This window comes from Suricata suricatta, chromosome 11 (assembly GCF_006229205.1).
Source record: "Suricata suricatta isolate VVHF042 chromosome 11, meerkat_22Aug2017_6uvM2_HiC, whole genome shotgun sequence".
Taxonomy (NCBI): Eukaryota; Metazoa; Chordata; class Mammalia; order Carnivora; family Herpestidae; genus Suricata; species Suricata suricatta.
The window spans coordinates 85,278,194-85,292,921 of NC_043710.1; the positions used below are offsets into that span (position 1 = coordinate 85,278,194).

Genomic DNA, 14,728 nt, shown 5'->3' on the forward strand with positions numbered 1-14,728 from the left:
TTTGAGGGAATACTCCCAATTTAATCTCTGTCTTTAACCCCTCTTTTTAGTGCCCCAGGTTCTTCAAAGTTGTACAGCATTCATTGAGAGATATGGCATTGTGGATGGAATCTATCGTCTCTCTGGCGTTGCCTCTAATATCCAGAGACTACGGTAAAACCTTATTTGGCATTTTCTTTTTCATTCCTTGTAATTTCTTAAAATGGAATTCTTTCAACATTAAGTCACACCAATAACCATATTTTTCAGTAATATAGTTTAGATGAAATAGGAAGTAATACCCATTTTGGTCTTTGTAAATGTTTTCCTAAATGCCATTTCTTCATCTGTTGTATCAGAAAACTATGTTTCCTTAACCTTTTCAGTACTTATATTTTGTCTCATTGCAGTATTTGGAGATTTTAGCAAATTTCGAAGTTTGAATTCATGAAAACAATTAAGATGAACATTTCCATTGTAATAGAATTATTCTTTTTAATTAAAATTGATGAGTGAAACTTCTTCCGTTAAACCATTTTTGCAGCCCAGGAATAAATCCCACTCAGTTGTGGATAATGATTCTTTTAATGCTCTATTGGATTTTGTTTGCTAGTATTGAGAATTTTTGCATTCATGTTCATCAGGGATATTGGCCTGTAGTTCTCTTTTTTAATGGAGTCATTTGTTTTTGGTAGCAGGGCACTTCTGGCTTCATAGAATGAGTTTAGAAGTGTTCCTTCCTTTTCCATTTTTTGGAATACTTTGAGGAGAAGAGTGGTATTAATTCTTTTTTGAATGTTTGGTAGAATTCCCCTGGGAAGCCATCAGGCGCTGGACTTTTGTTTGTTGGGAGGTTTTTGATTACTGATTCTATTTCTCTGCTGATTATCAGTCTGCTCAAGTTTTCTGTTTCTTCCTGTTTCAGTTTTGGTAGTTTATGTTTTCTAGGAATTTACCCATTTCTTCCACATTGTCCGGTTTGTTGGCATATAGTTTTTCATAATGTTCTATTATAATTGTATGCATTTCTGTGGTGAAACTTCCTCTAATCCCCTTTAACCCTAGTTTTGTAGCATGTATATACTGTTACGTGTTCTCTGTCCTCTCCCATTATCTTCTCAGAGACAAAAATGGTGGTATCCTTTATACCAGCAATAGAAATTTTATTTTTTCTTAATCTCTTAGAGTCTAGTCTATTCTTAATATGCTATTATCCTTTATTTTTCACTGTGGTGCATGGTAATTGCTATTATTCAATACAGATTTTAATGTTCCAGTTGACCACAAAGCTTCTCTGTATTTTCAGGAATACACGTTTATAAAATACTTATATAGATTCTTGTACTAAAGATAGTTTCCATCTTTAGTGTCAGATGGAGCAGATCTCGTATTCACATTGTCCACATACACTAATCCTCTAGGTTGATAATAGTTAATATTAATTAACCTCCTGGAGAGTGAGCCTAACTTGCCTTAGTATTCTAAGCACGGCTTACATTTCACTTACTTTACGCTATAGATTTTACTGGCTATTCAAATTTGGTTAGCTAGAAATTGCTTTATATTGTTCTGGCTTCCTTATCTTCCTTCAATAAAGTATTCCTGAATTGTACTCCTGAGGGATTTCTGTACAGAGTTGTTCATGGACCAGCTGCCACTCAGCCCTACTTGCCAGAATTGCCAAATACTAGATATTCAAAGCACTAGAAATTACAAGTTCTGATTTCAGATCTATGTGTGAAGAGCTGCTCATCTATGTGTGTTTCAGAGGTTATTATGTCTATTGTAATATTAGAGCTATAGCCATAACTTTCACTTAGAAAAACGCTTCTCTGACATTCAATTACTACTGAAGTCCAATCATAACCCACATAAAATACAATCACTTGAATAAAACATTAACTTTGCCTTCTGTTTTAAGTCCTATATTTGCTTTTCCTTCAATAAAATAATTGTGTTTTATCTCTCGTTTCTGTTAGCCATGAATTTGACTCTGAACATGTCCCCGACCTGACAAAAGAACCTTATGTTCAAGACATCCATTCCGTGGGCTCCCTCTGCAAGCTGTATTTTCGAGAGCTTCCAAACCCTTTGCTCACCTACCAGCTGTATGAGAAATTTTCTGTGAGTACGAGTCACTGCTAATCAAGTTCTCTTTGGAGTTGTGCTGTGATTTTATTCCAAACCTGCAAAGATTGGTTTGGTCATGTAAGAAATAGTTCTGTGACTAATGTATCTCCTTCAAAGAAAACAGGAAACTGTTATTGATAGCTAGTCCATAGTCTGCACTGTTTTCACATGTTGATACTTTTAGTTTCTGACTTTGGTCCACTAATCTTATCATCCTCAATATTGGTTACCATAAAGTTTTAAAAAATTATCTTTTAATAGATTTCAATATCCACATAGTATAAAAACAAAGTTTGCTTTCTTGATAGTATATATTTCCTTGTCATCCAGCATCAAAGAGTAGAACTAAGTGTACAGCTTTCATTTTTAGCAACAAAGCCTACTGGTCTGTTTCTCATTATGATTGTTACAGGATGCTGTTTCAGCAGCAACAGATGAAGAAAGGCTGATCAAAATTCATGACGTCATCCAGCAACTGCCCCCTCCTCACTACAGGTAAATCACGTGTTGCAGAACATTACCCGAGAGTAAAAGTCAGTTGATGTGAAGAGTGGTGTTTTTCTTTGGTTTTCTAACTACTTAAACTTACACGGAGTTCTGTTTAAACTTCCATTTGGTCATACATTTATGTTTGTCTTTGTATCCCGAGGCCTGGCACAGTGCTTGGCATCCAATAGGCACTTAATAAAAGTCGAATTAATGAACAAATAGTGAACAAATTGATAGTTGACTAAACCTGGTTTTTGTTTGTTTGGGTTTTTTTTTTTTTTGTCTTTTGATACCCTGAGAAATATTGGTGTATGATGACAAGTATGAATACTTGTGATTGCTTGAATCCAAAATAGGACACAGTGCTGGGTGCCTGTTTACTTTCAGCCCTCTTATCTTTTTCAAAATGTGCCCAAGCTACATAGAACCACAAAACTTAACAGTGCCTCAGAATTCCTCCTCAGGAGACTCTCAGATGATCTATAAGCCTGTTTTTTGTTTTAGGTATTGTCCTTGTTTATTGGTTTTGTTGTTGTTGCTACTTTTTAAGACCCACTTTAATTTGTATGTTACTTTAGACTCTAAGAATAGTTTTGGTCATATCTGAGAAGACCAGAATAAAGTTAAAGATGACTACCATTTAGTGAGAGAAAGAAATGAACCATAGGTAATAATATGCAAAAGAGCAAAAGGTAAAAATCTTAAATTTCAGTCATTGACAAAAAATTAAATGCAGTAGATGTTTTAGTAATACATGAATTAAGTAATTTAATGCTTTTTTTTAGAATGACATTAGTCATGTATGTATTTAAAAATTTAATACTAAATTTGGCACTAAACACTACAAGTTTTAACCAACATTAAATATTAGCACATTTTTTATTCAGCACTATAGCTATAAATCATGAAAATCAAGACCCAAACGGTAATGTAGTGCTGACTAATTGTCCTGTTAATGTTGCCTGTGTTAAGAGGAATGTGAGGGAATTAAAGAGGTTCTTAAGGACTCACTGGAGAGTGGGGGGAAAAAAAAACCCAACAACACAAAAGAGCTTTTGTGAAGGAAGCTCAAGAAATGAGGTATTCAACCCTGAAAAAGAAGGCTAAGGAGACAAATCTGATAATACACAGTTATTGAAGAATATTTAAGGAGGAATTGCCAGAAAAAGAAACCTAGTGCAATATAACGAATATTAGCCTTGATAGATGGGAGTTTTATTTGCAAGTTCATCGCTTCCTGTGAGACCTCTCCAGGCACTAATATCCATGTATGTGAAAAGAATACTAAGAATACCTTCTTTAGAGGAGTTTTTAGTGTTATAATGAGATCCAATGTGTGAATGAGTCTGGCTCTTAGTATTTTTTTTTTAATGTAAAGCATAGCAAGACAGATGATTAGAATTAGACCAAGGCTTCTTGACTAATTTTAAAGGAGGTACCATGTAAATATATCTTTTTTCTCTAAATTAAAAAATATCAATATAATATATATGTACATGGTTTTAAAAAGTCAAATGATGTGTACAGCTGACTATTTTTCACTGTAAAATGAAAAATGCACCACAACCCCCCCTTCCTAATTTCTCTTTATCCTCTATTTCTGAATAGCATGCATATGCTTTTATTTTGTGATTTTTTATTTTTAGATAATTATTTTTACCTTTCTTTTGTGATGAATGAAATTTAGCTTTCTTATCACCCTTCACCCCAATACCAAACAAACACACACTTCCTCTTCTTTCATTTTCATAGTCTGGTCATGTCAGCATTTGGAGTTAAATCAGTATTCACTGTCTATATAGTAGTAACCATGTAACTGTTACTCATGACTGCACATAATAGATGGTACACTTTATTTCCTTTCTGGGATAAGTGTGTGTGTGTGTGTGTGTGTGTGTGTGTGTGTGTAGCAGTTGCCCATTTTTGGCTTGCTAAGTTTCTGTTCATCACTAGTCTATCCCTGAAGCTCTTTCACAGGACTATACATGTTCTGTCAGTGTGTCGAGACTTATCAGGCAACTTTTTTTTTTTGGTCCCATGAAAATATCCCTGGTGGGAGTCTTCTGTCCCCCTACTCAGTACCTCAGTCCAGGCTGATTGCTCTCTAGATGTGCAACACTATCAACTCTTCACCTGCATTTTGGAAGTTCTCTTCATTGCCTCCTGCAGGATCTCTTGCTGTCATCTCCCTTGCTTTTACTCCCTGCTTTGCAGTAGACATCTTTGGTAGCCTCTCTAGGAAAGTCATACAGGAGGTAAATTTGTTTAGACTTTGATATGAAGATGCTTCTTCTATTCTACTTTTGTATTTGATTGATAGTTTACTATAGAATGTTAGTCTATAAATGATTTTTCCCTATAATTTTGATGGTATTATACCATTGTCATCTAAGATAAATGCTGCAGCCATATGATGTGTTTTGTTTTGTTTGCATTCTTTCTGGATGCTTTTGAATTTAGAACCTACCTGGTGTTCAGTTTTCACACTGACCCATCTTGCAGTGGATTCTTTTTCATTCTTTGCTGTGGACACTTGGTGGGCTTTCTCCATCTGGAAACTTCTGGGAATTTTCTTGTTATTATTTCCTTGATAGTTATTTCCTTGATGGCTCCCATCCCTGTTTATTCTCTTTCTGGGTTTATTGTAACTTTGAACTCTCATTTTCTCTCCTTTCTTTGTCAGTTTCTACATATGGATTTCCTCCATCTCTTGATTCACAAGAAAATTATCTCCAAGAATGAACAAACTAAACTTCCTTCCGTCTCTCCTTCCCCCATACCTTCCTCCTGCCCTTTCTTATTCCTCTGAATGCTTCTACTTTATAGCATCCTGTTCTTATCTCATGTATATAATCTCTGTTCTCTATGAGAATGTTGCTGATAATTCTAGGTTTTGTTTTAAATTGTTCTCTGTGTGTCACGGTATTTTTTCCTTCCTCATTTGGCAGCTCACTCTTATCAGGACTGTGAAATATTCAACAGATATATAGAAGCAAGAAACAAATATTCTTCTTTAAAAATCATGTTTTATAACTGTGATAGCATTTAAGTTCATTGTGATTTAAAATAATCTGGCATAAACAGTTTTCTTGGCTTTAGGTAAGCTTACAATTTAAATGGTATTTAGTCAAAGTGGTTCAGGGAAAGAAACCTATTAAGCAAAAAAACTTAATAGTGCCGTAGACACCAATCTATACATCTTACAGAGGGAATCAAGAGTGTTGGTTAATATTGTGGGTAAATTAAGAGAACATCAGTAATATATATGGAGAGTATTACGTGTGAGTGTGTGTATGTATATATATATGTGTACACATATATGAGATATATATGTGTGTATATTTTACATATGCATATATGCTATATACACCTGTGTACATATATTAATATAGCATATATACAGCATATCTAGCGTATGTATGTATGTATGTATATGTATGTTTAGTATACGTGAATAATTATGTCAGCAAACCATAAAATATATGCTACATAAAATATATAAAACATGTATTCAATATATATTATTAAACACGTACTATTGGCAAGGTTCTAGTCTGAGAATACAATGATAAACAAGAGAGAATTCATGACCTCAAGGAACTTATGTTTTAGAGGGTTCTGTATAAAATAGGCAATACTATATACATCATATAAATATATATAATACAGAGTATATATGCATGTATTTCTCATCTGGTCAAGTATGTATGTCTCCTATTTTTTATATTTTATATTTTATATAAATCCCAATGTTTTATTTATGTCCCTTACGTATTTATTCCCTGTTTTATAGTACATTTATGTCACCTGTTATGTATAATGTCTCATTATAATGTAAGGACTTTGGAACCAAACTACCTATATTAGTTGTGTGACCTTGGGCTAGTTCCTTTGCCTTTTAGGCTCAGTTTCATTGTGTGTGAAATATACAATAATAGCACTTTTCTATTGGAATTATTATGAATATTAAAGGAATAGAACTTAGGACAAGACCTGTTACATAGTGCTATTTATTTGAATTAATTACCATTATTATTATTGTTATTATGTATATCTATGCATTTGCGTTTTTATGTTTAACTATAGTGTGTGTGTATAAATGTGTGTATATACTCACATACATGTATATATCTTCTATAGAAGCAAGAAACAAAAATTATTTTTTAATTATGTTTAAAGTGTTGATAGCATTTAACTTCATTATGAATTAAAATAACATTGCATAAACATTAAAAAAACACTTAAAAATTAGCCTTAGGGAAATCTTACAATCTATATTGATATATAACTTTTCTACTATATTATGTTTATCTCCTCTAACTATATTCACATTTTTCCTACACAATATATATTCTCCTTTGTTACACGGATACAGATATTTCTCAACAATATATAGATATTTCTCTTACTAATTACATATATAGCTCCCTTATTTGTTTATTTAATGTTCTCATACCTTTACCTGCTATATATTATATATTATACTATATATATAATATATTTATCTTATAGAATATATATGTATATATATTTATGTGGACATTTATAGTATTGCTTGTTTTATATATAACCTCTCTAAAACACAAGTTCCTTGAGGCCATGAATTCTGTCTTCTTTATCCCTGTATTCTCAGAACAGAACCTTGCCAGTAGTAAATGTTCAATAATATATATTGAATATATTATATTTTATATATTTTATGTATCATATATTTTATAGCTTGCTGATATATGATAAATGTACTCTCACCCATTACCTATTTCACTCATCCCCCCATCTATCTCCTCTCTGATAACCATCAGTTCGTTTTCCTTAGTTAAGACTCTCTTTCTTGGTTTGTTTCTCTCTTAATTTTTCCTTTGCTTGTTTATTTTGTTTCATAAATTCCACATTTGAGTGAAATCCTGGTATTTGTCTTTCTGACTTATTTTGCTTAGACTTGTACTCTCTAGCTCCATCTGTAGTTTCAAATGACAAAATTTCGTTCTAATGGATGAATAATATTATATATTTATACACACCACACCTTCTTTATCGATTCATCTGCTAATGGATACTTGTGCTGCTTCCATAATTTGGCTTTTGTAGATAATGTTGCAATAAACATCGGGATGCATGTATCCCTTTGAATTTGTGTTTTGTATTTTGGCGTAGGGGTTCCATGTGTAATGGTGAATTAGTGTTTTGTATTTTGGGGTAAATACCCAGTAGTTTGATTATGGGATTGCAAAGTCATTGTATTTTTAACTTTTTGAGGAACCTCTATACTGTTCCACAGTGACTGCACCAGTTCGCATAGTCTATGGTGGAATGTTTTTCCCCCAGTTTTGAACATTACTGTGAAGACCATCCATTTACATGAATCTTTATGAAAATCTAGATTTTTTTTTATAAAGACCTGACAGTGGAATTCTTGGAAATCAAAGGGCACTAAAATGCTCTTCCCAATATACCAAAATTTCTAAATTGTGAAGATTTATGCAATGTTGACTCTGCTGAATGTGACAATGCTCTTTATGGCACTCCTGACTAAAATTCTCCATTAGCTTTGAAAAACATTTTTACAATCAGATATGTGAATAAAATGGTATCTTTGGTTGTTTTGATTTGCATTTCCTATAAAATATTTCTGTTTCTTCATCTACCCACCAATGAAAATAGTAAAAATTTTACCTATTTTCTAAACACATTTCTCAAGCTACCCACCTCTGCATTGTCTCCAGATCAGCCTCACTTCTGTCTGTGTGTCTGCCTTTCCTATTTAAGACTGTTAGGAGGGAACGCAAGTTCCATTTGTGCTGTGGAGCTGCTGTGGTAGCTGCGATTGAAGAAGCAGAGACTTTGGGGCCATGCTGACCTTGATTTGAGACAAGCACTCCTTGTCTGTGTCACCTGGGCATGCCTTGGCTCTCTCCTCCATAAAATGGGGAGTGGCAGCATTGTGCTAGGTAGGGCTACTGGGGGAACTTGATGAGATCCCTGTAGAAGCATCTTTGGGGCTCCTGGGTGACTCAGTCAATTAAACGTGGCCAACTCTTGATTTTGACTCAAATCATGGTCTCGTGGTTCCTGAGTTCAAGCCCCAGAGGGGTCTCCGTACTGACAGCATGGAACCTGCTTGGGATTCTCTGTCTTTCTCTGTGTCTCTCTCTGCCTGCCCCTCCCCTACTCACTCTCTAATACTCTCTTTCTCAAAAATAAATAAATAAAATATTTTTAAAAAAGAAAGTGTCTTCAAACAGTGCCTCTAGCTGCTGTCCTCTTTTTTTCTCAGATTCATGTTGGGCTCATCTTGGTCTTTGAGGCTCATATGCTGACCACAATTTAACTTTCTACTGTCTCCTACCTATTTATTGTCCTTCATAGTTTCAGTCCCTGTACACTGTAGGGAGGGGCACTTTGAGAAATGTAGGTAATACCTCTGTGTGTTTATCTGATCTCACTTGCATCTAAGCTTTCTTTCCAAAAATGTTATGCCCTGTTATTTAATCTCAGTATATATACATATAATTGTTTAAAGAAAATAAGATAAACCAGGATATTAGGATTTGGAGTAGGCTTTCTATTCTAAAAGCACATTTTTTACTCAAATATTCTTTGCCCTTGGTGCCCACTGAAATTCTTCTTTTAACGTTTTAGGCTTGTGTAATACTGTTTTCTTTTATAAAAGAAAAGTTTAAGTCCTCTCCTATTAGTATGTTTGTTACAAATAGAATATCATAAGTTCATGATACCATGTGTTGAGAAATTAGCTTTTATAGAGGATTTACTTCACTCTTGTACTTGAAACTAGATGTCTGACAGCCAGGAACAAATATTCCTAAAGTTATTTATTTATTTATAAGTTTTTTTAAATGTTTATTTGTTTTTTAAAGAAAATGCAAACAGGAGAGGGGCAGAGAGAGGGAGGGAGACACAGAATCCAAAGCAGGTTCCAGGCCCTGAGCTGTCAGTACAGGACCTGACGTGGGGCTGAACCCACAAGCAGTGAGATCATGACCCAAGCCAAAGTCAGATGCTTAACTGATGGAACCACCCAGGCACCCTCCTAAAGATTTTTAAAAACTAAGACTGTTTTCTTAGAATCAGTCCTGTCAAAAATGTTCATTTCTTATTGCATATGCCTTAGACTTTTTTCTAAGAATTCTGTAGATGTGATTACTGTTTGCAGAATATAAAATTCATAATATTCTTCTGATGCTTCTGTGATAATATTCAAACCTAAGAAGCTACAAAAAAATTTGCTGGAGTTTGTATGGTTTCTTTTTCTATTTTTCTATTGAAATCTTAAAAAATCAGTAGCATTTTTAGTCTCTATGCTGCTACATACTGTTTCTTTTTGTTAATATGTTCTATTGCATTTTCCAGAACGCTGGAGTTCCTGATGAGACACTTGTCTCTTCTAGCTGACTATTGTTCCATCACAAATATGCATGCAAAAAACCTAGCAATTGTTTGGGCTCCAAACCTGCTAAGGTAAGATGCATTTGACTTATGACCTTACATAGAATTAGTCATCTTAAATGAAAGTGTTCCTTGAGGACAGCTTTTAAAAGTAAAACTCATATGCTATTTTTATGAGCATCTCCTTCGAAGAGGCAAGTGGGACTTAACCAAGGCACTAAAAGTATGCTTTCTTCCTCTGGGGTTTACACATTTTAAAAAACAATGCCCTTTAAGGCTGCTATCTTTGGGATTCTCTGATGGTAGTGTTGGTTTCCCCCCAGATCAAAACAGATAGAATCTGCCTGCTTCAGTGGGACAGCAGCTTTTATGGAAGTGAGAATTCAGTCTGTCGTGGTTGAATTCATCCTGAATCACGTAGACGTCCTCTTCAGTGGGAAAATCAGTGCTGTCATTCAGGACGGGGCAGGTACGGCTCACACGGATTTTGTTTACTACAAGGAATACATATCTACACTCCTAAAGGAATGGAAAACTGCATTTCTTATCTCAGTGTAATAATAAATCTGTCTTTGGTAGAAAGCAGCTAATTTATGTCCACTTCTCAAAATGCATTGTTTAATAGTTATTTTGTGTGTACTTAGTGAATACTATAGGTTGGATCTATTATGTAAGTTCATGAAACATTAAAAAACATGTCACTTATTGATGTATATAAAGATATGATATGAAGCAGCAAAAGAACAATTTTTTCAAGACCAAAGATATCTCATTGATACTTGGTCTTGCTTGGTATATTTTAAGAAAGGAAAACAGTTATTTAAGGAATTAAAATATTTATATTTATATATTTTTTTATGTAATTGTTAACAACCTATTATGTCATCATCTTTACCTCATTCAGTATAAAGCCCTATTATTTTTGCCATTTAAAAAACTTAATGAAGAAAATTTAAAACAAAACACATAAGTAGATAGACGGAGATTGATGTACAGTCACACGTATTTATATTTTTTTGCCTATGCCAAAAATTTTTACTCTTTTCTTTGCTTTTCTTTCTTTCCAAAGCTTCTCTATCAAGACCCAAGTCCCTGCTGGTTTCCTCTCCGTCCACCAAACTGCTGACATTGGAGGAAGCACAGGCACGAACGCAAGCTCAGGTCACTTCTCCAATTGTGACTGAAAATAAATATATCGAAGTAGGAGAAGGACCCGCTGCACTTCAGGGAAAGTTTCATACCATAATTGAGTTCCCACTTGAAAGGTAAAATTCATTAAATTCTCTTTAATAATATGATTTTGATGATCAATTGTTCTTTTCTTTTTTTGCTCTTGTATTTTAGTATTACTGTATCGATGTTGAGCTAGTTCCAGAAAAACCTATTCATTTGATTACAGATGATATTTCATAGGGCATGATACAAATGAAAAACCTATTCATTTGATTACAGATGATATTTCATAGGGCATGATACAAATGATTCTCAAAAAGCATTACAGCATCATGTCATTTTTAAAATTTTTTTAATGTTTATTTACTTTTGAGAGAGAGAAGGAGATTCAGAATCTGAAGCAGGCTCCAGGCTCTGAGCTGTCAGCAGAGAGCCAAAACTCAAACCCACAGACCACAAGATTATGCCCTGAGCCCAGGCGCCCCACATCATGTCATTTTAAAGAAGATGAGGGTTAATCGTGGAGGGTGAATTGTTAGGAAAAGTAATACACTGCTGCTATGTAGGGTTTGATTTTCTTTCTGCAATACTTATTTAGATATAAACTGGATTGGACCAGATTATTCAGGAAATACTGAATGGATAATGACTTGTTTGACACTGGCTCCACATTAAATTCAGAATAGACCAGAACTTCTCACAGTGGGATCTCCAAATAAGCATCAAGAGATGAATGCATAATATTTCTGTGTGTGTGTGTACACACCACAACTTCTTTGTGCATTCATCTCTTGGTGGACAGTTGGGCTACTTCTATATCTTGGTTATTGTAAGTAATGCTGCAGTAAACATAAGGGTGCGTATGTCTTTCAAATTAGTGTTTTTGTTTTCTTTGTTTAAGTTTCCAGAAGTAGAATTACTAGATTATATGGTATATCTATTTTTAAATTTTTGAGGAACCCTCATACTATTTTCCATAATGGCTGCACTAATTTATATTCCCACCAGCAGTGCATGAGGGGTCCATTTTTTCCACTGCCCTGCCAACACTGCTCATTTCTTCTCATTTTGATACTAGCCATTCTGACAGGTGTGAGGTGGTATCTAATTGTGCTTTTGATTTGCATTTCCCTGATGATGAGTAATGTTGAACACCTTTTCACGTGTCTGTTGGCCATTTGTATGTCTTTTCAGGTCCTCCGCCTATTTTTTTAATTGGACTGTCTTTTGGGTGCTGAGTTGTAGGAGTTTTTTAATATATTTTGGATGTTAATCCCTTATTGGATATATCATTTGCAAATATTTTGTCCCATTTAGTAGGTTATTTTTTTGTGTTGGTGATGGTTTTCTACACTGCTTTTGATGACCTTGCCTGAGGAAACATTCAGAAAAATATTGTTAAGGCTGATGTCTAGGAGATTACTGCCTATGTTTTCTTTTAGGAGTTTTATGGCTTTAGGCCATACATTTAGATCTTTAACCTATTTTGAGTTTATTTTTGTGTATGGTATAAGAAAATGGTCTAGTTTCAGTCTTTAACGTGTAGCCGTCCAGTTTTCCCTCCACTATTTACTGAAGAGACTATCATTTCTCCATTGTATATTCTTGCCACCTTTGTCTTGGGTGAGTTCATCATGTATGCGTGAAGTTTATTTCTGGGCTGTCTGCTGTCCTGTTGAACTGTGTGTTGCTTTTGATGCCAGGATACGGGACAATTTTGATTCCAGTGTAGTTTGACATTGGGGGAGTGCGATACCTCTAGCTTTGTTCTTCCTCAGGATTGCTTTGGCTGGTGTTTCCTTACAAAGTTTAGGATTTTGTTTTCTTCTTGTTCTGTGGTAAGTGCTGTTCATATTTCGATAGTTGTTGCATTGAATCTGTAGTTTGTTTAGGTGGTTTGGACATTTTAACAGCACGAATCCGTCCCGTCAGAAGCATGACGTGTCTTCCCACTTGTTTGTGTTATCGTTACGTTTTTTCATTCATGTCTTATAATTTCCAGAGTATCGGTGGGTAAATTTATTCCTAGGCATTTGTTCTTTGTGATACAATTATAAATGAGATTTTTTAAAATTTCTTTTTCTGCCAGTTTTTTACTAGTGTTAAAAAAAAGCTAAAGATTTCTGCATATCAATTTTGTATCTGCAACTTACTGAATTCATTCATTGATTCTACTAGTTTTTTGGTGGAATCTGGGGTTTTCTAAGTATGGTATTACTTCATCTGCAAATAGTGACAGTTTCACATCTTCCTTGCCAATTTGGATCCCTTTCCTTCTCTATTTTTCTCTCTTTCTCTCTTTCATTCTCTTTTTTTCTTTCCTTTTCTCTCCTCTTTCTTTCTCCGTCTCTCTCTTTCTATGTCTTTCTCTTTCTCTCCTTCTTCCTTTCTTTCCCCTTACCCTTCCGTTCCTTTCCTTCTTGTGTGAGTGCTATAGCTAGCACTTGCAGAACTGTGTTGAATAAAAGTGCTAAGAGTGCATCCTTGTCTTTTCCTGATCTTAGAGGAGAAACTTTCAGCTTTTCACCATTAAGTGTGATGGTATCTGTGGATTTGCCATGTCTGGCCTTTGCTGAGATATGTTCCCTCTAAATCCACTTTCTTGAGAGTTTTTATTATGAACAGGTGTTGAGTTTTGTCAGATGATTTTGGTGCATCTGCTGAGATGTGCATATGATTTTTATTCTTCATTTTGTTAATGTGGTCTATCATGGTGATTGATTTGCAGCTGAACCATCCTCTCATCACTGAAATAAAACTCACTTGATCTTGGTCATTGATCCTTTCAACGTGTTGTTGAACTCAGTTTGCTAATATTTTGTTGAGGAATTTTGCTTGTGTGGTCATCAGGGACAATGGTCTATAATTTTTTTTTTTGTAGTGTCTTCATCTGGTTTTAATATCATGATAAGGCTGGCTTCTTGGAATAGATTTGGAAACATTATTTCCTCATTTATTTGTTTGGAATAGTTTGAGAAGGATAGATATATTTTCGTTTCTGTCTGGATGGATCTATTTATTAATATAAGTAGAGTGTTAGAAGTCTCTGACTATTATTGTATTACTGTCATTTTCTCCCTTTACATTCGTTAATATTTGCTTTGTGTATTTAGGTTCTTCTATGTTGGTTGCATAGATTCTTACAGTTGTTATAGCGTCTAAGTTGGATTGATTTCCTTATTATTATATAATGCCTACTTTGTCTCCTGTTACAGTCTTTGTTTTAAAGTCTGAGTTTTTTATGTAAAAGTTGCTACCCCAACATTTTTTATTTTTGCTTCCATTTGTATGGGATACCTTTTTCCATTTTTTTTACTTACACATAAAGTGACTGTCTTGTAGGCAGCACAGAAATAGATCATTTTTTTAATCCATTCAATAACCCTTTGTCTTTTGATTGGAGCAGTTAGTCTACTTACATTCAAAGCAGTTATTGATAGGTTGTTCTTATTGCCATTTTGTTCATTGTTTTCTGGTTCTTTGTGTAGTTCTTTATTTCTTTGTTTTTCTCTTGCTCTCTTACTTTTTGATTTAATGACTTTTGTTAGTGCTG

At 34.3% G+C, this 14,728-nt stretch overlaps 1 protein-coding gene across 3 annotated transcripts in view; it reads left to right on the top strand.

Annotated features, from left to right (window-relative positions):
• Positions 1-14,728, top strand: part of ARHGAP32 (Rho GTPase activating protein 32) — a 197,383-nt gene that overhangs the window by 165,809 nt on the left and 16,846 nt on the right. For all 3 annotated transcript variants that reach the window (XM_029957580.1, XM_029957581.1, XM_029957582.1), the window contains 6 exons: positions 51-153; positions 1,959-2,103; positions 2,522-2,604; positions 9,967-10,074; positions 10,326-10,471; positions 11,072-11,267. In XM_029957580.1, coding sequence (XP_029813440.1) covers positions 51-153; positions 1,959-2,103; positions 2,522-2,604; positions 9,967-10,074; positions 10,326-10,471; positions 11,072-11,267 — 781 coding nt within the window. The remainder of the gene's footprint in view (positions 1-50; positions 154-1,958; positions 2,104-2,521; positions 2,605-9,966; positions 10,075-10,325; positions 10,472-11,071; positions 11,268-14,728) is intronic.